Genomic DNA, 20,695 nt, shown 5'->3' on the forward strand with positions numbered 1-20,695 from the left:
TCGCCAGTTCGAGGCTCTCTCCCGTTCGATTGGCGTTGAATGCTTCTCGCTTCTCTCCCCGTTCTGTACGAGAAAAGGCCGCTGCCGCGCCGACTCTCGAGCCTCATCCGCGTGTCATGGGCGACTTGCACAAACATGACTTTCTGCCGAGACGAATCGTGAAAGCAAAATGTCTCCGCGGCTCCTGCGTCGAGTCTGTGAAGACAGCCGGCTGGTAAATTGAACAGAAGCGAAGGAAGTGCCGCGTGTCTCGTCGCCAGCTACTTGCCGAGCCTCTCGCGCTCACGCGGTTCTTGTTCGAGCTGAGGCAAGTCCACTTTGTTGGGAGAGGTTCGTCAAAGGGTCCTCGTTTCTCTCACAGGCGCCGCCTTGTTGCCAGGGGCAATGTGTAACGGAGACGCCGTACTGATTTCTGTCTTGCTCCGCCCATGGCTTCCTCTCTCGGTGCTGTCGTTACCAGAAAGCAGCAGAGCAGGCGCGCGACAAGAACGATCTCGGACAGGTCGATTGGCCCAACCGATGGCCTCATTGCCGTTTACCTAGTTTTTCAGTGAACTCCACTTCGGCTGCATGCAGTCCCAAAAAAGCGTGGAAAGCTTTGGAGGTTTTGGGGATTTCGACGTCGCTCGCTGTCTTGTTCAAAGGAGGTGAATCTCTCGAGAAAAGGAGCCTCTATGGAGAAAGGAGTCCTTTGATTGTGGCTCTCGAGGCCATGCGGATTCGTCCCCTCGTCTCGCCCCAGTGACCCCACGACCGCGTTGGGCTCCACAGGCGCGCTCGCAAGCGGAGTCACCTGCGCCGGGCCGGCGAGAGAGAGAGAGAGACAGGAGACGAACGCGGTCGCAGACGGCGGTGTGCTTTCTGCGGTCTTTGGCGTCGCACAAAGTCGAGGGAGCAGACGCTTTTGGGGTCCTTGTCCAGATGTGAGCTCTCTGCCGCGGCTCCTCCTCATCCCACGAACACAATGTTTTCGTCTTCTTCGGCTTTCTCCCGCGACCCTTTTGTCGCGTTCGCTCCTATGACACACACCGAAGCCCAGTCGGAGACAGTTGGAGACAGTGTGGGAAAGAAGGCGGAGGGCGCTGGTCCTGTCCTCACCCGGCCTCGCTCCCTTTCCTCTCTCTCAGCTACGGTCTCCACTGTCTCCGTTTCCTCGCCCCCCTCCACAAGCTCTCATTCTCGTCAGATCTCGGGATCTTTAGGACTCGGCGCCCAACCTTCGCCGGATGCTGCCCCTTCGGGTGTACAGACAGAGAGTCGCTCGCGTCTTCGTGTCTGTTCCCCCACTGTCTGTCCTGTCGCTCCCCACATTGTCTCTGCTGTCTCCTTCGAGGGATACGGCGGTGTCTCCGTGTCGTCCGCGGAAAGGCGCGCGGGTGAGGCAGGGAGGCTGGGCCTAGAGACTGGAGACACACCAGCGAGGAGACAGCCGAGGAGACAGCGTCGTACGCGCACCGCGCCTGCCAGTGTCTCTCTGCGTGGTGGCTACGTCGCTGCTTCCCTTGGAGATTCCCTGCGACCTTCGTCGCCCACGGATTCAGTCTCTTTGGTCTCTCCAGCCTCGTTCGCTTCTTGCTCTCCGTCTCGTTCTTCGTCTTTGAGCCGTTTAGAACGTCTCCCATCGGCCGTCCTTCGCTGTCTCTCGTGTGATTTCCTCCCTCTGTTTGATGCCGCTCGCTTGGCGCGCTGCAGCCACACTCTTCTCCTTGCTGCTCAGTCTCAGAACTGGATACGCCGCCATCTCAAAGCGGGGGCAATCCATTCTTCCTCTTTGTATCGTTCGCGTTGCTCGTCTTCTCGGCCTCCTTCTTCTTTCTGCTCTTTTGCAGCTCCACACTGTGCGAGTGCGTCTGCGGAGGAGGGACATGAAGGTCCGTTGCTCTCTGGGGTTGCAGGCGCATGCGCAGGAAGAGAAGACGCCCAAAGTCTCTCGTCCTCCCCCTCATGTACATGCAAGAGCTGCGCATGTTGCGGCGAGGGCCTCCTGTACGGCGGAGACAAGGAGACGCGCCGCCTCCGGCGCCGCGTCTGGCTGCTCGCGCTGGGACGGCTCGACCGCCTGGGGCTCCAAATCGCTCGCGAGCTCCAGTGGGAAACCGCCTCCCTGGCCGCCGGGTCTCTGGCCTGCGACGCCAGTCGGAAGGCGCAAGCCCAGCAGGTCAGAGCCGCAACTCAGGATGCGAAACGGAGACAGCGACTCGGAAAGACACAGACAGCAGACGAAGAAGGAGGAGGAGAAGAAGAGGAACAACTCGAAGAAAACGAACGAGAGGACGACGACGAACAGGAGGAGATCCAGATCGCAGGTGGTGTAGCTACGGAAGGAGAGGAAGCGCGGAGACGAGAAGGACGGGCCAGGGGAGAGCTCGAGGGAGGAGCCTCCTGCTGTGAGCATGACGGAGATTCGGAACTACCGGGTCCTCGTTTGCACTGTGGGAGGGGGACAAAGGAGACACGGGAGAGGAAGAGGTTGGCGAGTAGCGGCGGTCGAGACGCCGGTCGTCTGCCGTCCTCTCAGGCAGCCAGAGAGGCGATCGCAGCTCTGTACCCAAGAGCGTTCATGCCGAATGTGTGCTTTGACCTCAGTGGACCGCTCTCGATTGCGAGGGGACAGGAGTTGCAACAATTTTCTTCAGAGCGACGGCGGCCTTTTCGTTTCTCCTCGTTTGGGGCAGAGGCCTCGCCCTGTGGGGCAGGCGAGGAGAAAAGGACAACCGCGCCGCTGCCTGGAGAGGAGGAAGAAGACGAGCCTCTTTTGCCTTGGCCGTGCCGCGAGATTTTCGCGTTTCTTCTCGAGTGTCGCCTCGACGAGGCCCGCGCAGACGAAATCCGCCGAGACGTCCCTCGCACCTTTCCCCGGCACCCTTAGTGAGCGGTGAAACTTCAGAGAAAAAACCTCCTCGGCCGTCGACGCTCTTCTCCGGACCTGAACGTGGTTTTCGCTTTGTTTTCAAGGACGCAGAAAACATTCACCCAACAAAGGCCGGTCATGTGTGGTGAACATTATCTGTATTGATGATATACCCATGCATACAAATATATATATATATATATATATATATATATATATCTGTGGGTATGGCCCATCTACATATACACATGTATATATGTAGATATATATATGTATGTATATATATATGTATTTGCATGTAGACCTGTTTCTCAGACAGAGAGCCGTGGAGAGAGTGTTGAGGCTACCGTCGTGCGGACAGGAGCTTCAGCTGTAGGCTGCTGTCTCTGAGGTTCTGTGGTCTGTCGCAGTCGGGATTTCTGCGTTTTTGTGCGAGTTTTGTGTTGCATTTCTCAACGGCTTCTCTCTCGGCTGCGACGCTTTCTTCAGTTTCCGGCATAGCGAAGGTCGGGCGAAGCTCTACGCGGTTCTCCACGCTTACGCGTGTCTCTGTCCCTCCACGGGGTATTGCCAAGGTGAGCTGTGAGTTCGTTTTCAAATCGCGAGTGTATTTTTCTTTATGCTGCAAGTGCGTTTCTCATCGGGCGCCGTCTTGAGCCAATCGTCACCTCCTCAGCAGAGCTCCTCTGTCCGCGCGGAAAATGCACATGCGGAGCGGTAGGGATCTTCGTGTCTCTTTCTCCGAGTTTCGACCTTCAGAGATCAACTTTTTCTGCGCCATTTTGCCGGCATTTACAGCTCAAAAGAGATCTCCATGCCCACAAGTTCGCAGTTGTCTCGGTGGGTGCGAATGTGAGCATGAGTGCACCCATCCATCCCGCATACACAGGGCTGCATATGTTCACATGCATACATACTTACGATACATGCATACATAACTACATACATGCCTACATACCTACATACCTGCATGCATATATATATATATATATATATATGCCGACGCCTATGGTTTTATGGTGAATGCATTGCTACAAAGATGTGTGGTTTTTCGGTTAGACATTCTTTCTCCGTCCGTTATTTTCCCCAACTTTTTTCGCTTGTGTCTCCGGCGAGTCTTCCTCTCGCGTTTTTTTCTTCTTTGCCTTTGAGTGTGACTGCGCGTGTCAGAGTGTATCTGGAAACCAGATGTTTTTTTCGCTTTTTCGCTTCTTTGCAGGAATGAACTTTCTGGCTGGGGGCCTGCTGCTTTTCACCGGGAGCGCCTTGTGTGCCTTCTGGGCGTTTGTCGTGATGCTGAGGTGTTTGGACTTCCAGCTTCTCTATGCTTCGGGCGTTCCTCTCTTGCATGCACGCGTCTTTCAATTTACCACGCTTCTCACGTAAGCAGTTTCTTTTTCTGCGTCCCTTTCCGTCTTACGCATTCTTTTCCTCTCCTTTCTCCCTCGTCTCTCTTCACGCTTTTCTTCCATCTCTTCGTCGGTCTCTGTTTCGGACTTCTTCTTCTTCTCACCGATTGCAGCGTGTGGCTCCGCGAAGGGGAAAGGCTTTGCACTTTCGGCTTTGTTAAATATACCTTCTCCTTTCTCTCCCGCTACTCGTTTCTCCCGCGTATCTCTGGAGTTCTTCCCCTCGTGTGTGGTTTCTTCTCTGTGGTGTTCGTTTTCCTTCTCTGGTTTCTCCTTTGTTTTGCTGAGGCATCCCTCCATATTTTTATGCATGTAGCAACCGTTTCGCTTCTCTCGCCGTAGCTTTCTTCTGTGCCTTGTCCTCCTCTGGGCGAACGCACTCGGGACTCGTTCTCTCGCGCCTGTGACTGTCTCGGATGGCATGCGCAAAAGACGAAGCGTCGCTCCCTTTCCTTCCTTCGTCTTCTCCCTGCGCTTCAGGCACCACTTGCCGAAGCTGTCGCAACACCTTCTCACGCATTCCCTCTCGTTTGACTTCTTTGCTCACCAAGTACGGGTGCTTCGTTTTTCCACCAAGTCTGAACAACTGCCGTGGAAAGACAGAGTTCCTTTCGGAAAGCATTCACCTCGAAAGCGCCGTGCTTGACGATTCGACGGACTGCGGTCAAGACGAGGAAAACGCTTCAAGATTTATCTTCGAGTTCCACGCAGTGTGCAGTTTCACGGTGTTGTCAACGTCGGTCGCGTTTTGCTTGTAAAAGGATAGTTTTTTCAACATCACCTTTCCTGTCTCGGGGGGAGAGAAGCTCCGTCGGGGGGAGGCACACAGACCTTTTCTCGGTTTTCAAGGTTTCTGGGCGACTGCCGCTCGCGCAAAAGCGTGGATCTCTGGTGTGACACTGGCAGTGTCTTTCCTCCGTCTGTCCTCCTCCTGCAGGCGTGATGTTTTCTTCCAGTGCCATTCGCGACTTTCTCGGCTTCTGTGTCTCCCCACTCGAGACATCCGAGTCCTCCTCTCCCGTGTTTCCGATTTCGTTCTCGCACTCTTCAACTGAAACCGTAGTCCCCGCCTTCTTCTGCTGCTGCCCGGCATTTCTCGGATTCCCTTCAGTACTTAGCCTGCTGAAGTCAGATCCTGTTACGAGAGAAAGAGAACACAGTTCTTCACCTTTCTTGCGCGCCACCACCCCAGTGAACTAGCTACGACAGCTTTCAGAGTGTCCTCAGAGTTTCGGCGGATTCCTTTTTCTTCTTTGCTTTCTTTCTTGTTGTTTTTTGGATCTTCTCATCGCAGTCTCTTCCGCTGTCTCGCTCGCGTCTTTGCATCTCTTTGGCGCTCCTTTTTTCTGTCCTCAGTGGCTGATGACTTGTTTCGCCTACCACATAGACTTGCCGACGGTCGCATGCATTTGGGACGCTTTCTTCTTGGGCGGTTGGAAGGCGCTTCTGAAGGCAGCCGTGGTGCTTCTCGCCCGTCTCCAGGCGGCCATTCTCGAGACAACGAGCATCGACGAAATCCTCTTCGTTGTTCGCGTAAAGTTGCAAATGCTTGGCAAAACTAAGATGTTTGAACAGCGGGCTAGAAGTGAAAACTCCCGCGCTGCAAAGTGAAAAGCCTGACGCGCGTCAAAAATTGTGCTGTGAACACTCGAACGAAGCAGCGCAGTCTCAGTGGGAAAGGGATGGGAGAAGCGCGGACGCAAGGACGGCCCTGGAGAGAGGAGAGAAGAGAAGAAAACCTCCAGATCGACATCCCAGGAGAGAGAGAGAAAAGGAAAGACGCAGGCCTGGAGAGGTCCCGAGACAAGCCGCTACACATATCGGAGAGTAACCTGAGATTAGGAAAGGAGCACATATTTAAAAACTACTAGTTCAGAAACGAGTAAAAAGAAGGGGGAGGAGAAAGAGATCACAAGAACTCAGAAACACAGTGTCGCCCTCGAGAATTCCGAGAGGGGAGCAGAAGTGGACGGACAGCGAGAAGAAGCTCGAAGAACATGAGAGGGAACTGAAATGACAAACACAAACACAGGATTCAGGGCCTTCTTCTCATGGCGTTGTCTGTCTATTTTCTTTCTTCTTGTTAGGTTGAAGGAAACCGAAAAATCCCTCTTTATCCTGCGCCCTGCGCTTCCTCCCGGAACGAAACGAGAGGAAAAACGACACACCAGTGGGCGCAACCTCATACTCTTTCTGCTTCGTTTCGCAGTCCTCGCTTGCCTTCTTCTCTCCCTCCTTTTCGCAATTCTTCATCGTCTTCCTCGATGGAGGATCAGTCGAGAGGGCCTCTTCAGGATCGCGGTGTGGCTCGAAGCTCCTGTCTCTCCAGTCATTCCGATGCTTCTGCGAGTTCCTTCGCCTCTTCCTTTTCTTCGTCTTCGCATGCAGAGAACGCGGAGAGGGGGGAGACAGAGAGAAAATGTCAAGAGGCGTCTTTGCCGTGGACAGCGGAGTCGGTGCCTCTGTGCCACTGTCGCTGCGTGTCGGGGTGTCAGTACAGCGCATTTCTTCGGGACATGCGAGCTGTCAAGATTACGAACAGCCTTTTAGACAAGGTCGATCGTGCGTTTCTTAACCAGAAAATGCAGGCAAGTCTGTCGCGGATGCTCGCCCTCCATGCATGCTCGTTTTTTTCCATTCCCCTCTCTTCTTCCCTCATCTGTCCTTCGTCTTCATGCGCTGAAGGGTTTTCTTTCCTTCCTCGTTTCCTCGACAAATTCCCCAGGTGTCTTCGCCCTGCGCCGTCCGCGTTTCGTGTGACTGAAATATCTCTTCATATTGTTTTCCTCCGGTTTTCGTCTCTGTTTCTCGTTCCTCCCGTTCTCCAACTTGACTTGTCTTCGTCTGAGTGCTGGGGCGCCATTTCACTGTTCACAAGCCTCTCAGCGTCGTCGCCTCCCTTTCTCTTCCGCCGTAATTCTGCCCTGTCTCCTGTGTCTGCATGTCGCAATAACGCAATAAAGTCCAGCTTCTCTTTCTGTGTCTGTCTGCGCCATGCGTCGTCTCTCAGGCGCTGCTCGAGGGCCTTGCCTCTGAGAACCTCCCTGGTGACGCCGAGTATTTGGGCACTCCAGCTCCGACGCAGGCGGCCTGTGTGGTCCCCGTCGCTTCTTCCGCACCTTCTGCAGGTTTGTTTTCTTGGATTTTCGGCGCAGTTCCAGACCGGAGGAATCCGTCTTCTTCTGACGAGAAGAACAGGGTGCAGAGAAGTCGATCTCTGCGCCCTTTCGCCTCTGGGTCTCTGGAGCGTCGATCCTCGATCCACGGAGCCAGCCGCGCTTTGGAACCTGATGCCGGCGCCGGCGGAGCTCAGGGGGGCCTGTCTCCTTTCTCGCGAGATCCGGAGCTTGTCTCCTCTTCTCTCGCCTCGTCGTCTCCCTGCCAGGGCGGCTCTCTTTCGTTCTCCAGATCAGACCTAAAGAGTTCCCTGAGGCCGCTCGGAAGCCGGAGACGCCGTCCACCCCGGGACTTGGACAGGCTTATTGTCCGTGCCTCTCTGAGCGGGATCAGAGACGCGAGAGAGGAAGGACAAGATCCAGAGACGGCAAAGTCTCTCCTGCCGACAGGCGGCGCAGCAAAGGTCGAACTCGAGGGCCGAGAAGGAAGGCGAGGAGACATTGAACGAGCGGCCACTGCTCGCTTGTTCATTCGAGCTGCCTCCGTGGCGGTCGCGACTGGAGAAGACGAGCATCTGAGGCGCACCGACATAGCCTCTCTCGGCGTTTCGCAAGGTGTCAAAAACCGCCTTTGTTCGAGTTTTAGTCTCGGACATAGTCTGCGTGATCTCCAGTGCAAATGCGAGTGTGAATTCTCCGCAGATTCTCTCCTCCCTCTCAGCTTGCGTCTTGGCACTTCCTTTGCACACTCCCTTCGAGCGTTGTCTGGGCGCCTTCTTGCTTCAGAGTTGCCTTCTTTTCTTCATAGGTTTTTCCTGTTGCTTCTCGCAGCTGCATCTCCTTTGGCCTCTTTTCTTTGTAAATTCCTTGTCTGTTTCCTTCCATCCCTGTTCTCTCGCGGGCTCTGCCTCCACCCCCCGTCGATCTGTCTTGAATCTTCTGCCGAAACCCGCGAGGTCAACACCTGCCTCTTTGGGTCGCATCTGAGTGGTTGTTTCGAGCGCGTAGTGCCGCGTTAAAAGACGGTCAATCGACCCTCCCTTGGTTCGGATTTCTGTCATTTGTAGTCAACCACGATCCCTAGCTGAGATTCGAGGCTTGGCTACCTGAGGAGTCTTCCTCAAACTCTGGCGCGCCTTGGGATGTTGCAGTGTCAGCCCCTCGAGACTTCTCTCGCTGTTTCCGTACTGGGATTCGCCTCTGCTATTGTGTGTGTCCATTTCTAGGCAATCGGGAGATCTCTGGCTGTCGCGACCGGCCCTCCTCTTCATCGCGTCCTCTCGCTATCAGAGGCGCGACGAACTTAGGCTCTCCTCTTGTCGGATTCCTGCTCCTTCAATCCGACGCAGAAATGCGAGAGACGCCTCCTTTGTCTTCTTCCTCCTCTACATCTTCTCCTTCCTCCATTTCTTTGTCTTCCTACGCGGTGTCTGCTGCGTTCTCTTCTTCGTCCGCGTTTCCTTCTTCTTCGTTATATGCATCATCCGAATCTTCATCCTCCTCCTCTTCTTCCTCTTCATCTTCTTCCTCCTCCTCTTCTTCCTCATCATCTTCTTCCCCTTCTTCGTCATCTTCTTCGTCATCTTCTTCTTCCTCTTCTGACTTGTCTTCCTCCTCAGGCCGAGGGGCTGCAGCGTTGCGTCTCATCGCAAGGCAACGAGAGCCGGCCGCGTTCCTGACCTCCGTGGATTCTTCTCTTCTCTCTCTCCGGCCAAGCCGCGCCGGTTCGCTCCTTGTGTGCAGTCCCTCTTTGTCTCAGAAACCATCAAAGTCAACGGCGCCTCGCCACGGCTCTGGCGATGCGGAGTTTCTGCCTCTTCCGTCCAGTGCCCTTCCAGGAGACAGCAGAGACGCGAGACAGTTTTTCCAAGGCGGAACGGTGACGCCATGCGCCTCAGTGGGCGCACAAGCCCTGCAACCAAGAAGCTCCCTTCCTCAGGCTCGAGGGGGTCTTCAAACAAGCGAGAGGGCGCGAGAATCTCTCTCTTCTTCTTTGTCCCCCCCGGCTTGCTTCCCCCCCGTCGCTGAAGCAGCTGGCATTTCTCTTCCCACTATATCTCCGTTGTGTCCTCTCGTCTGTGCATCTTCTTCCGTCGAGGGCTCTCCGTTTTCGCATGCAGGCTCGCAGACGGGTCGGCGGCGAGGCTGCGGCCGCCGTCCGGGCTCGCTAGTTGGGCTCCACGCGTCACCGCCGGTCTATGTGCGGACGACGTTCGCGCAGCCTCCGAGTCCCGCCTCTTTGGCGGCTTGTGGCGATGTTTCTCAGTCTGGAGGAGCGGGCCTTCTTCTCAGCAAGGTGTCTCCGCCAGCGCGAGTGGAGAGCAAACGGAAAGACAGACTCTTGGCCTCGGCGACGACGCATACAGGCCAGACTTTGTCGCTTTGTTCACCGACGGAGACCCGCTCGTTTTCCATACAGAGCCCGGCTTCGACGTGTGTCTCTCGCGACCCCGAAAAGCGAGGAGACAGCGCAGACGCGCGACAAACGCAGCCCACAAACTGGCGAGAAAGGGTCGTCGCCACTTCGACTGTCTCCTCCAGCGACTCCGAGCGTTTTTCCATCCCTTCAAGAGCTTCTCCTTGTCGAAGTGTTCAAGAACCTCGTGTATCGGAGCGACGCGTTCCTCAGGACGAAGGTCAGCGCAAGAACGAGGCAGGACGAGCTGCAGAAGCAGCCAGACACCCCAAAAGTCGCTCTTTCGGTTCTTTCTCCTCACCTTCTCGTTCGCGTCTTCGTCGCGTCTCTCCGTTCGCGCGGTCGTCCCCACCTGAGGCTTCTCCGGTTTCTGCGTCTTCTTCCGAATCCGGTCAGGAGCCGGCGAAAGGCCTCGAAATGTTTGTGTGTGCCGACATGCGCAGCGTGGCTGTGCGGCAACTGCCCTGGGAAGGCACGTGGGTGCAGCGCCTTCCGGCAACGCATGCAGTGCTGCCCTTCGGCCTCCTCGACCCTGTCGACCATCTTTTTCGGAAAGGAAAAGGGCGTTGTGAAGCGCGAAAGACAGGGCTGAAGCCTGCACTCGCGAGTCGGCGAGCACACACTCGCCAGCAACGCGAGAGAGAGAGGAGAAGAAGAGAATCCGAAGAAAGACGAGACGCTCAGGGGCGACAAGAAACGAAGGGGAGAAGAGAGACAGACGGCGGAAGGGAGACAGAGAGAGACACAGAGGCAGAGAGTAGAAGGCACACAGAGCAGCGAAGAAGAGACCCAGAGTCCAGGAAAGCAGGTTTAAGGGGAGCGAGAGTTGTGTGTGGGCGAGAGAGCAGAGATCGTGACTTTTCAGGACGAGCAGAAGAAGAAGAAAAGAGAACAAAAGGTGAGCAAGACTCGGACGTCTCCGGTTCATCTGTAGAGACACTCAGGGGGACACTCAGGCAGGCGCCTCCTCCTGTCGCCGAGGGCTCAGACCGTGCTGGAGATGTCCCAACCTCTCTCAGCACACTTCGTCCTTCCTCGTCTCCGTCATCCTCTTCTCACTCCTCTTTTTCCTCTCCCTCATCATCTTTTTCCTCTCCCTCATCAGCTTGTTCTCTTTCTTCTTGTCCTGATTCTGTTTTTTCGTCTTCTCCTGTCTCTTCTCCGCGGGCACTGTCTCCCAGCTCGGGGCCTTCGACTGTACATACAACGGCCGAGGCATTTGACTGGTCTCTGCTGTACGAGCTGAAGGAGAAGGCGCAGACATTTCTGGGTCTGGGAGCGTCTTTCGTGGGGGGCTCTGCAGAGGGTCGCTATTTCCTTTTGTCGGTAGCGGAGATGGAGAAAACTCGGAGGCGATTAGTGGAGATCGAAACGCAGACGTCTGCGGATGTGCAACACCTTCGCGGGAAAGTTGCCGCCGCCGAGAGACAGCTGTCTCGACAGCAGCGAACGGAACGCATGCAAGAAGAAAAGTACAGGCGGCTCCTCTACGACCAAGAACAAGCGTACATCGCCAAACTCGCTGCTGTCCAAGACCTCGACGCTCTTATCAACGTCGACCGCCGCGAACGCGACTCAGAGCAAAGACACAAGGAAGAAAGAGAAAAGGAGACGAAATTCTCAGAACGGATTTCGTTCGGCCAGCACGCCTGGAGGGGAACTCAGGCGGCTGAGCCGCGTCTCTCATCTTTCCGTGGAGATCCTTTCTGTGTCTGCGGAGACAAAAGTGAAGGGTCTCTATTATTTCAGCAGGAGACATTTGGCGGTATTTCTCTCGATGGGACAGGGAGCGAGAAGAGCGGATGGAGAGCCGCGGAGAAGGCAGTGTATGCAACGTCAAGGCAGGCGAAAACGCGAGAAAAGATTCGTTGCGGTTCTTCCTCTCCTCGAAGTCCCGCTCTGCCTCCACCTTGTGTTCCTGACGCGGTAGAAGGAAGAAGGACAGACGAAGGAAGAGGCGAAGAGAAAGTTACAGCAGACGTCCAGAGAGAAGGCTGCGCGCTTCCGTCCTCTGACGCTATACTTCTTGTTTGTACCAATCACGAAATGGAGCCTCTTTCCTCTTTCGAGAATCAGACGGATGGCGGTGACGCCTCAAAACGCGTGTTTGAAGAGACGAGTGATGGCGAGCTGAGTCCACTCGCCATCGACAGCATGCGTGAGGAGACAGACGAAGAACGCAGCCACGAGAGCGAAGCGGCTTCTGGGCCTTTGGCCGTCCTCGCGTCTCCAGGAAAAACAGTGAGATCTGTCTTCAGCGTCGCTGCTGGCTGGAGCTCCAAGTGGCTCCTCGACCTCCTGCCGACCGTAGCTCTCGCTCCAGGTAGCCAGGGCCATCGGAGACACCCTGGCGAAGCCCGGCGTGAGCTGCTGGCGCCTGTAGGGCGGCAGGGCGAGGCAGACGCCAAGGGGGAAATGTCGGAGAGGCGCTTGGAGTGGGGACAAGACCGGCAGACAGAGGCTTCTGAGTCCCGAAACGGGGAAGCGAGAGAAAAGTGGATTTGCGTGGGTGGAGACCGAAGCGCCGGGGCTGCGGATCGAGATGGAGACGGGACGTTTTCAGAGAGGACTGGAGAACGGGGCTTCAGACGCCGTGGCTGTCGTGCCTGCCCCGCCTCGGCGGGGAGAGAAAGACAAGCCGGACAGCAAAGAGAGAACGAAATCGACGCGAGGCATCGAGGTGCGAGACTGGCGAACCGCGACCTAGCCTCTGAGGGGAGACAAGCCGAGATTCTTGGCGAAGAAGAAGCACGGCGGGTCGACGAAGAGACCCAGAGACAACGTGAGAGAGAGCACGGCCAACGACGGGCGTCTCGCGTTTCCTGGGATCCCGCCGGCATGCAAAACGATGAGGCTACAGTTCGAAAAGATGCGATCGACGCAGCCTTGAAGAGGGTACGGCAGAGTCGCTTGTCGTTCGTTTTCTCCAGAAAAAAAAACCGCGTGTCTTCCTTCTTCGCCCCTTGGTTGCCGAGTGCATGCAATATGTCCGCGTACCACATTTACCATCTGTTTCGTCCCCTATTTCCTTTTTTCATTCTCTAAATCTCTCGGCCGATGTTCCCCACCTCCTTGCGTTCATTCTGGTGTGTCGGGCTGCCGTCTGTTTCTCGCCTCGTCGCTCCGCATGCGTTGCTTCCAGCCCCCTGAATTCTGCGTTGTTCGCTTCGCCGTGCTCGCTGTCGCGCTTTCGCCTCTGCGTTCTTCGACACTGTACACATTCTGCGTCTCGACATCTCTCGAGCGTACAGGTGGCCAGTCGAGAGAGGACTTTGGCTAGGCGGCAGGCGGCGGCTGTCGAGGCCCGCGCGAAGTGGGAGGCCCTCAGGGCGGAGACTCGAGACCTGCTGGATGTGAAAGATCAGTGAGCAGAAAAAGGGTTGTCTTACGTACTCAGAGCACGCAGAACCAATCAAACAACTCGTGAAGCTAGCCAGTTCTTGGGCAAGCAATCCGTTCTTTGAAACGCACGATCCTTCTCGCCTGGAACCTGCTCTCAAAGAAAGGACCTGGGCACAGTTCACGGCTTTTGCTGAACGATCTGGCCTATGCAGTTGGCGAGAGGAAACGCACGACTGAGACGAACGTTGCGCGGTAGACGAATTCTAGGTTCGAATAAAAGCAGTGGGTTAGCGTCGAAGGTCGCATGCGCCCCAGTGCTGGTCAAGAAACGAATCCTGCAACGAAGTTTCTTCGGAGACAAAGGCGACGCCGATCTGAGAGAACAGAGTGAATGAGGGAGCCGATCGCATGCATGCGGCTTTCGTGAAGATATTCACCACAGCATGAAGATGTTCCACTTTGCCTTCCTTGGATTCGGATATCGAGAAAGCGACTCTTCTGTCCTCTTGCCTCTCTCGGAGTCTGAAAACGCAATGTTACCTGTGTACGGGTCCCGAATTCTCTCCACCATATTTATTTATATATATATATATATATATATATGAAGGGATGTATGATTAACTGTCTTGGGCTCGGTCTTTCTGTCATTCGCTCTCGGTGTACGTGCGTTGTCTTTTCGAAGTTTGGCGTCTATCCTTGCATATGTCACGTGCATGTGTCTGTTTGTCTGGGTCGCAGTTTGCAGGCTTCTCTTCAAGACTTTATCGCGAGTCAGGAAGCGCAGAAAAGCGACCAAGTTTCTCGATTTCTCTCGACAGGCCACTGGCGGCAGCATCTCCCGAAGGAGCTGCAGAGACAGCAGCCTGCGCCCTTGCAGCGACTTCTCCACAGCCTCTCAGTGATCTCTTCCAATCCTGCCGCAGTTCTCTCTCTCTCTGGTGCAGCGCAGCCGCTTTCTTCTTCTGTGGAGGCGCCGCGTCGTTCGTTCGACGGCCAGAATGCCCAGAAAACGAGCGAGTGAACTGGGTGGCGGGAACATCAAAAGAGAGGAGTGAGGCGAAGGCCGCGGGGCAAAAAGACGTGCTGGTAGGCACCTCTGCTTGAAGACCGCAGAGGGCAGCGGAACTGAAAAGACAACAAGCGTGGTAAACTCGAGCCCAGTGACGAGCGACATGAGGGCGGGAAGCAGAGAAGCCGTGAACCGATCAAGAATGATATGGCGGTCAAAACGAGCGTCGACCCGTGTTTGCATGCTTTGTATCGCGAGCTGTGTTGGCCTGAACCGCCTTTGAAACTCGGAGGTCTGTATGCAGTATGTGTTTGCTTCAAACGGGCGCCGAGAGTACCCTTAAGTGCGGCTTCTCTTTTCTAGAACGTTGGTTATTTATTTGAGAAGTGACAGTGACGCCAGTCGACCATACCGGCGAGTTCGTTGACCGTTGTGAAGACGTCGGGCCAGTTTCTCTCTCATGTGAGAACAGACACGTCAGGTTCCGAATTCTTTCCGTGTGGAAGATGGGACAAACCCACAGGCTGAGTGGTGCTTGCCACCCCCTTTCCACGCAGCAGTCCTGCCGGAAGTTCACGTGTGTTACTCTGGAAGCTTCTGGCAGCGAAATAATTTGAAGAAAGATCGGACGCGGCGGAGAATAACACAAAAGTGAAGTCTCTTTCACGTGCAGCATCTGGCCTCATGGAGAAAGATGTTCACCTCGCTGGGCATATCGCGATTGTCTCGAGCTTTTTATCGTTTACAGTCTTAGATAAACTCCATCCAATTGAAAGAAATTGAACAGGCCTGGTCTCGTGCTTGTGGGGAACACGGGCAACGGCAGAGACAAGAAATAACTCGACTATAGCAGCATGTTCCGTCTGGTAGCTTTGCTTGTCAGAGTCTCGCACTTCGTGATCTGTCGTGGCCGTTTTTCACTGAATTGTTGGCAGTGAATTGCATGTCGACAAAAAACTCTATGGTTCCTTCGGCACTCGTGACTTGGATTAACAAAGGGAAACACGTCCCCTGCCTCGACTATTCACATCGGGACTGCATGGCGGGTTTTCTTTATGACGGCTTCTCTTCACCTCCTCAGAAAAGGCAGGAGTGCAAACTATTTTGCTGTTTCACGGATCATATTTGATAAGCATACCGAAGGCGATCAAGTGCTGAAAATCAACTGGGTTTTTGGTTCGGTTTACGGCAGCATTCGTTTTTGTGGCTTCAGTACTCGGGCTCAGTAGTGTGACAGGGACAAGGGTGCAACGTGTGGGTTTAGTTTCATACGAAAATCCCTTTTCCGAAGGGAATGGAGTCACAGCTTTCGATACCGACGGCAGCCTCCGCAAAACGCGATTTGTTTTTTCAGCAACAGTCAGTGAACGTCTGCCACAAACAACTGGCTATCATTACAAAAACGTAGTATTGTGAAACAAAGGTCATTGTTCAGAGCTGAACTGCTATATGTGGACACAGACATTTGGCACAGCCTTGCTGGTGGCCAGCTCACGAACGTAACTACAGTTACCGAGCAACGCAACACCTCCTGCAAAAAGAGTTGTTACGGGGTTGTCTCATGAGGCAAAAACCAATAAACAGTACAAAGCGTCTGCACTTCCCGTTTTTAGTTCACTTCGGACAAGAATGTCCTGGGAGATTTCGAAGCTGCTTCACGTCGACGCCATACATGGAGCTTTTCAAGACCGATGTAGCGTCCCATCATGATGAGCGTTGCCGTTGGATTCATGCGCGGAGATTTGTCTATTGCTGAGGCATCGGCAATCGACAAGCCCTTTACTCCGATGACGTTGAAATTCTGGTCAACAACTTCTCCCATCTTCGATGTGCCGTGCAAATGCCAAAGGGTGGTCATAAACGCGAAAACGAACTTCGCCACTTCCTCCGGATGATCCGTTCCTGCACGCCGGTGAGCACACACGCAGAAGGTTCGTACCATCATACAAGCTTGCGGTTCAGCCTCCACATCGGCATGTGTGTGTGTGCTATAATCGCGAGATATTCGGAAACACCGATTCCATCTCGCCTCCACGCGAACGCTTTACGAATGCAAAAACGTCGTTATGGTGGGCTGATTCCAGCGCTACAACTCGGCGGAGTGCATTATTCAGTAGAGTGCAGTGCAGGACTTACGTGGCAAGATCGGGGGGTATGCAGCAAGCCACTGGTCTCTATCGGATCCCGGTCTGAATTTGTTCGACCAAAATCTTCCAAACGCCTCTGGATCGTCCATCGGCGACAGTGACGGGGCACCATCGTGGCCTTGCTTCTGCGAGGGCTCAACTTTAGCTCCTCTCTCGGAGTTGTTGTCGCAAAAGCCACTGTAGAAGTGGTAGGGATCTTTGAAGGAGCAGCTCTTCAAAGCTCCACGTTGCGGGACTGCTTCACTTTCGTCACAAGTGGCATCGCACATATCCTCTTTCTCCTGTCCGCTGCCATTCACGAGGAACTCTCTTTGGATCTCTAACAAGACATTCTTCCAGCTCAGACTCGTGGCGGCAGCTTCTTCAGCAAATCTTCCAGTTGGTTGCGACGGTTGAGTCGCTCGCAAAAGCGACTCTACAGCATCTTGCTTCTTCTGGATTTTGTCCAAAAGTTCGGCGTATCTGTCCACAGTATCCGGCGTAACTTCCTCGTTACCCAGTTCAGCATCATCTGCCACCGAATCTGCCGGGACTACTGTTCGATTCCCTGGTAGTAGGAGTTCCAGATTCTCTCGGATCTGAGACAAAAAAAAAGTGTGAACGGGCATTGCCCGTGGGGATAAAATATCATGTGTCAAAAAAAAGTCTCAGACGTCTCAATACATGTTGTGGTCTGCCGGTCAGTGGCACTATTAGTTCAGAGTGTTTCTGCCGGTGTGATGCGAAGCACCTTTCCGAAGAGCTCTTCTTGTTGTGATGTACCTCGTGGAGACTGGGGCCGTGAAAGACCTCCCCAATCGCCTCTTGTCCAAGCTTAGCCACAAGATCTAACACCCCGTTCCAGATTTGGACGGGGCACGATTTTAGAGAAATTGGCTCAAGAATCCCTCGCCAAGCAGGATGCTTCGCGGTTTCAATCAAGTTCTGCATGCCACGGATAGCGTCGAAGACGTCTTGCACGTCCTTCAAATAGTTCACTTCTACCTCTACCTCTCCGCGCTTATCAAGCTTAACATATCCGCTGGACTTCGGCTCAGACGTAAAATAGAAAGGCGCGCTCCCTCGTCTGAGAAAGGCACGAGCAGCAGTTGAGACACAGCCAAATATCACCCAAGAGTATTCGTACTGGAACTCTGACGTCTCGTAAAGCCCCCAAAGAGCATGCGATCCCCAAAACCCATCAGACTGTACATACCTAAAGCAGTTGATCATTGGCTCGATGGTAGCGCACACGGGGAGATAGTCGCGCATGTGCTCAGTGAGCGGGCGATGACGGGCGCAGTAGGTCATGATCTCGAAGGCTTTATCTGCCAAAGGGTGGTGACGAAATGCTGGAGGGAAGATGTACCGCGAGGCCAGAATAACGCCTTCTGTGGTGTTGCCGCCGTACAGTTCTTCGACAACAGCTAAGGTACACTTGAGTGACCGATCTCCAATTCTGAAACCAATCAGTTGACACAACCAGATGTATGGAGTTGTCTACAGCAATGACTTGTACAAGGGTTGCGAAGTCACATGGTGCTGAATTGTTTGAGTGTTCGTCCCATTCTTCGGCAGATAGTCTCACCTGAAGTTTTCGCAGTCAGGTCCGAGTTTCGCGATCCCAGTCGCCTCGCATATTCTTGTTGGGTGACGCCGCGGACTGGTGTCTTGCCCGACAGCAAAGAAATTCAGGGGAATAAACATCCGATCCCTCAAGTTTTTTCCCACAGCTGGCAACTCTTTCACAGTAGGGACGTTAATCTCTCGCAGTTGTTCACGGGAACCGATTCCCGATCGTATGAGCAACAGCGGGGTGTGTATTGCACCCGCGGACACTGTGATCTCTCCGTCTACTCCCACACATGCTCGCTTCAGAATCTTTGACTCTTCAGGGTCGTTCTTGGCGTAATACATCAGCGCAGCTTTCGCACGTTTCATCAAATAGTATGCCTGTGCCTTCCATCCAACTGGCAGCACGCACAAATCGGACACAAACGGAGCCGGATGCCACATATGTCATATGCCATGGTTGTTTCTGAATTGCTCTCCTTCAGAACAAGTGCCTCCAGCAACTTCGATGTTTTTTCTAGTCGTTAGGTAATAACAGAAGCAACATTCCGGCAAATCTGAGCAGTATTTATCAAGTGTTGTCCCTAGGGAAGGTTTTGCAGCTGGTCAACGACAAAAATGATATTGCGGCCCTTGATCCCAATAGAACGTGAAGTCAACCTACCCTCCTGTTTCCTTTGCAGACCTATTGTTTACATCTTACTGAATTCAGTGGAGATATTATTCATCGTGCCAAGAATCTGCTGGTCTTCGAACGCTGTCTTTCGGTAGTCAACGCAAACCGCCCGGGGCACAGTCCCGTCTACTGCGAACCTAATGCGCTGGACGGTGTGTTCTGTGAGCACTGTCAGATTCTTGTTGCGCTTCTTGCCACTGTCTTCGCCAAGTAGCGTGTCACTAGCCATTCTGAAGCCGCCTTTATCGGGACGGAACAACGAGCCTCCCCCCCAAGCGTACCCCATATGCAATCTGTAAGCAGTTGGCAATGTGCCTCCTGTGTAGCGCTGACCCGCAGGGGTCCAGGGAGTGTATCCGCGGGCCAACAGACTCTTTGTCCAGGCACCCGCAAAGGGCACATCCTGTGGCATCGGAAAGTAGTTCTGGCTGATCCAGTTGTAGGCCTGGAAAACAAAATGCACCCAGAATCGGTGTGCGCGTGAATATCTGGAACCGTTCTAGAGTCAGATTGTTTGGCGTTGCAGCAGACATTCTATTAAATATCCTTTTGCTTACTTCGTTGACACGGTCGATGTCCCAATTATAGCCGTATGCCTCGTTCAAATGGTCAAAGTATTCATTTGTCTCTTCAATCACAATGGCCATGTTGATGCTGGTCCCGCCTCCCATTATATTTGCAGTGTGGATGCGCACGCCTTGAGTCGTAATAATCGGTTGGCTTATGTCCTCGTCTTGAATCACACGCCCCGTACCTTGCATTGTCATCGCGTTTGGGGTTTTTTCAAAGCTCCTCTCCTTCCCTCTCTCGATGAGCAGCACTCGCTTGCCTGCATTTTCAAGCACACCACCAATAAGATGTAGGAGACACGTGAAGCCTGGAATGCGGACATGACCGTTATCGGCCAGTCAGTTCAAATGAACGCTCTGCCTTGAGTGCACCCGTATGAACAGAATACGAAAACACAGTTATGTAGATCACCAAGTATGCCCAAAGCCAGCGACGATACAGAGTCATGAACTCACCTCCTTCTGACAAGGTACGAGCCAAGGGGCACCCTGTCGCTCCACATCCGACAACAATGTGGTCGAACAGGAACGAGCACTCCTGGTCCAGCTTTGCCTTCGGGTTACAAAAGGACCCAGCGGGCCAGTGATCATCATCGTTACCTAGAAAGGTCATAAGCCAGTTCAAGGGGTTCAGCATGCTGAGGAACTTCCTAGTGACTCGTACTGAAGCCACCAGGAGCGCCTCTCCGAAATCATATCCTCGGTCCAGTCCGCTGCCAAAAGGCATGATTGCAGCGTTGACGTCATCGTCTTGAACGGGTGTATCTGGCGGCTTGGGCTGAGAATCAACTCCGGTGACTCCGTGAGTGACAACTGTGTTGTGGGATACACCCATCAAAACCAAAAGGAAACCTAGGGTGCACAGCCGAAAAGGGCTGGCCCAACTCAAGCACCGAGAAGGCGCCATCGAAGGTTGCAGAAAAACTGTTTCTGCTCCAATGTCTGCCGAGAGGTTTGACAAGAAGGCAAACGTCACGTGACAAATGGCAAGTGTGTAGCTTGATGTTGCCTGATTTTTTCGGTGCTCAGTGCTGAGTGTCACGCACACTGCGATGAACCTTTACTAGGACACACCAGATATTCACAAAGACGATTTGCGACAAAACATGCAGTAAGGTTACTGAAACGAAAGAAGTGTTGTCGCCGTGCCTTCCGACTCCCGCTCGCTAAAGCCGCGCCACTACCCATGCTCGTCGTCATCGCGTTGAGTCCCTCGGCTGTGACTTATCGCGCAGAAATAGAGGTAGGCTCATTGCTGCTTTATGCCTCCGCAAAACAAAACAAGCAGATCATCTTAGCTGAAAGCTGAGACTCTACTGAAGTGGCATAGTTTGCATCTATGTCGATATGCACTACCACTCCCCGTTATTCCGATCCTAGCGACGGAAGAGGCTCTCTGTGTGGTACGCCGACAATATCGACCCACCAAACAGCTCGTTTGTTGCGGACAAACTGTATGCGAACAGCTGGTGTCAAGGACTGAAGCCGCAACGGTCCAAATTAACACTCCGAGCTACCTAGATGAGCAGTGCCGCCTCCACATAGGCAGAAAGCCTCTGCGTTTGTATTTGCGAACATTCTTGTTCCTAACAACATTGACGTGGGTGGC

At 53.9% G+C, this 20,695-nt stretch overlaps 2 protein-coding genes across 2 annotated transcripts; one reads left to right on the top strand and one right to left on the bottom strand.

The window, feature by feature from the left end:
• Nucleotides 1–68: 68 nt before the first annotated feature.
• TGME49_213325 (TBC domain-containing protein) lies at nucleotides 69–15,050 on the top strand. The gene is made up of 10 exons (XM_018779599.1): nucleotides 69–2,868; nucleotides 3,341–3,426; nucleotides 4,071–4,233; nucleotides 4,741–4,810; nucleotides 5,617–5,793; nucleotides 6,348–6,848; nucleotides 7,271–7,991; nucleotides 8,603–12,687; nucleotides 13,044–13,156; nucleotides 13,873–15,050. Exons 1-10 carry the CDS (start codon nucleotides 965–967, stop codon nucleotides 14,153–14,155), a joined length of 8,103 nt encoding a protein of 2,700 aa, XP_018637883.1. The 5' UTR covers nucleotides 69–964; the 3' UTR covers nucleotides 14,156–15,050.
• Nucleotides 15,051–15,752: 702 nt separating this feature from the next.
• TGME49_213340 (GMC oxidoreductase) lies at nucleotides 15,753–19,921 on the bottom strand (the record flags this gene model as incomplete). Its single annotated transcript, XM_002371032.2, has 8 exons — nucleotides 15,753–16,045; nucleotides 16,280–16,868; nucleotides 17,053–17,356; nucleotides 17,486–17,728; nucleotides 17,858–18,239; nucleotides 18,545–18,962; nucleotides 19,075–19,346; nucleotides 19,543–19,921. 8 exons carry the CDS (start codon nucleotides 19,919–19,921, stop codon nucleotides 15,753–15,755), a joined length of 2,880 nt encoding a protein of 959 aa, XP_002371073.2.
• Nucleotides 19,922–20,695: the final 774 nt, after the last annotated feature.

Source organism: Toxoplasma gondii, chromosome V (assembly GCF_000006565.2).
Source record: "Toxoplasma gondii ME49 chromosome V, whole genome shotgun sequence".
Lineage (NCBI taxonomy): Eukaryota > Apicomplexa > Conoidasida > Eucoccidiorida > Sarcocystidae > Toxoplasma > Toxoplasma gondii.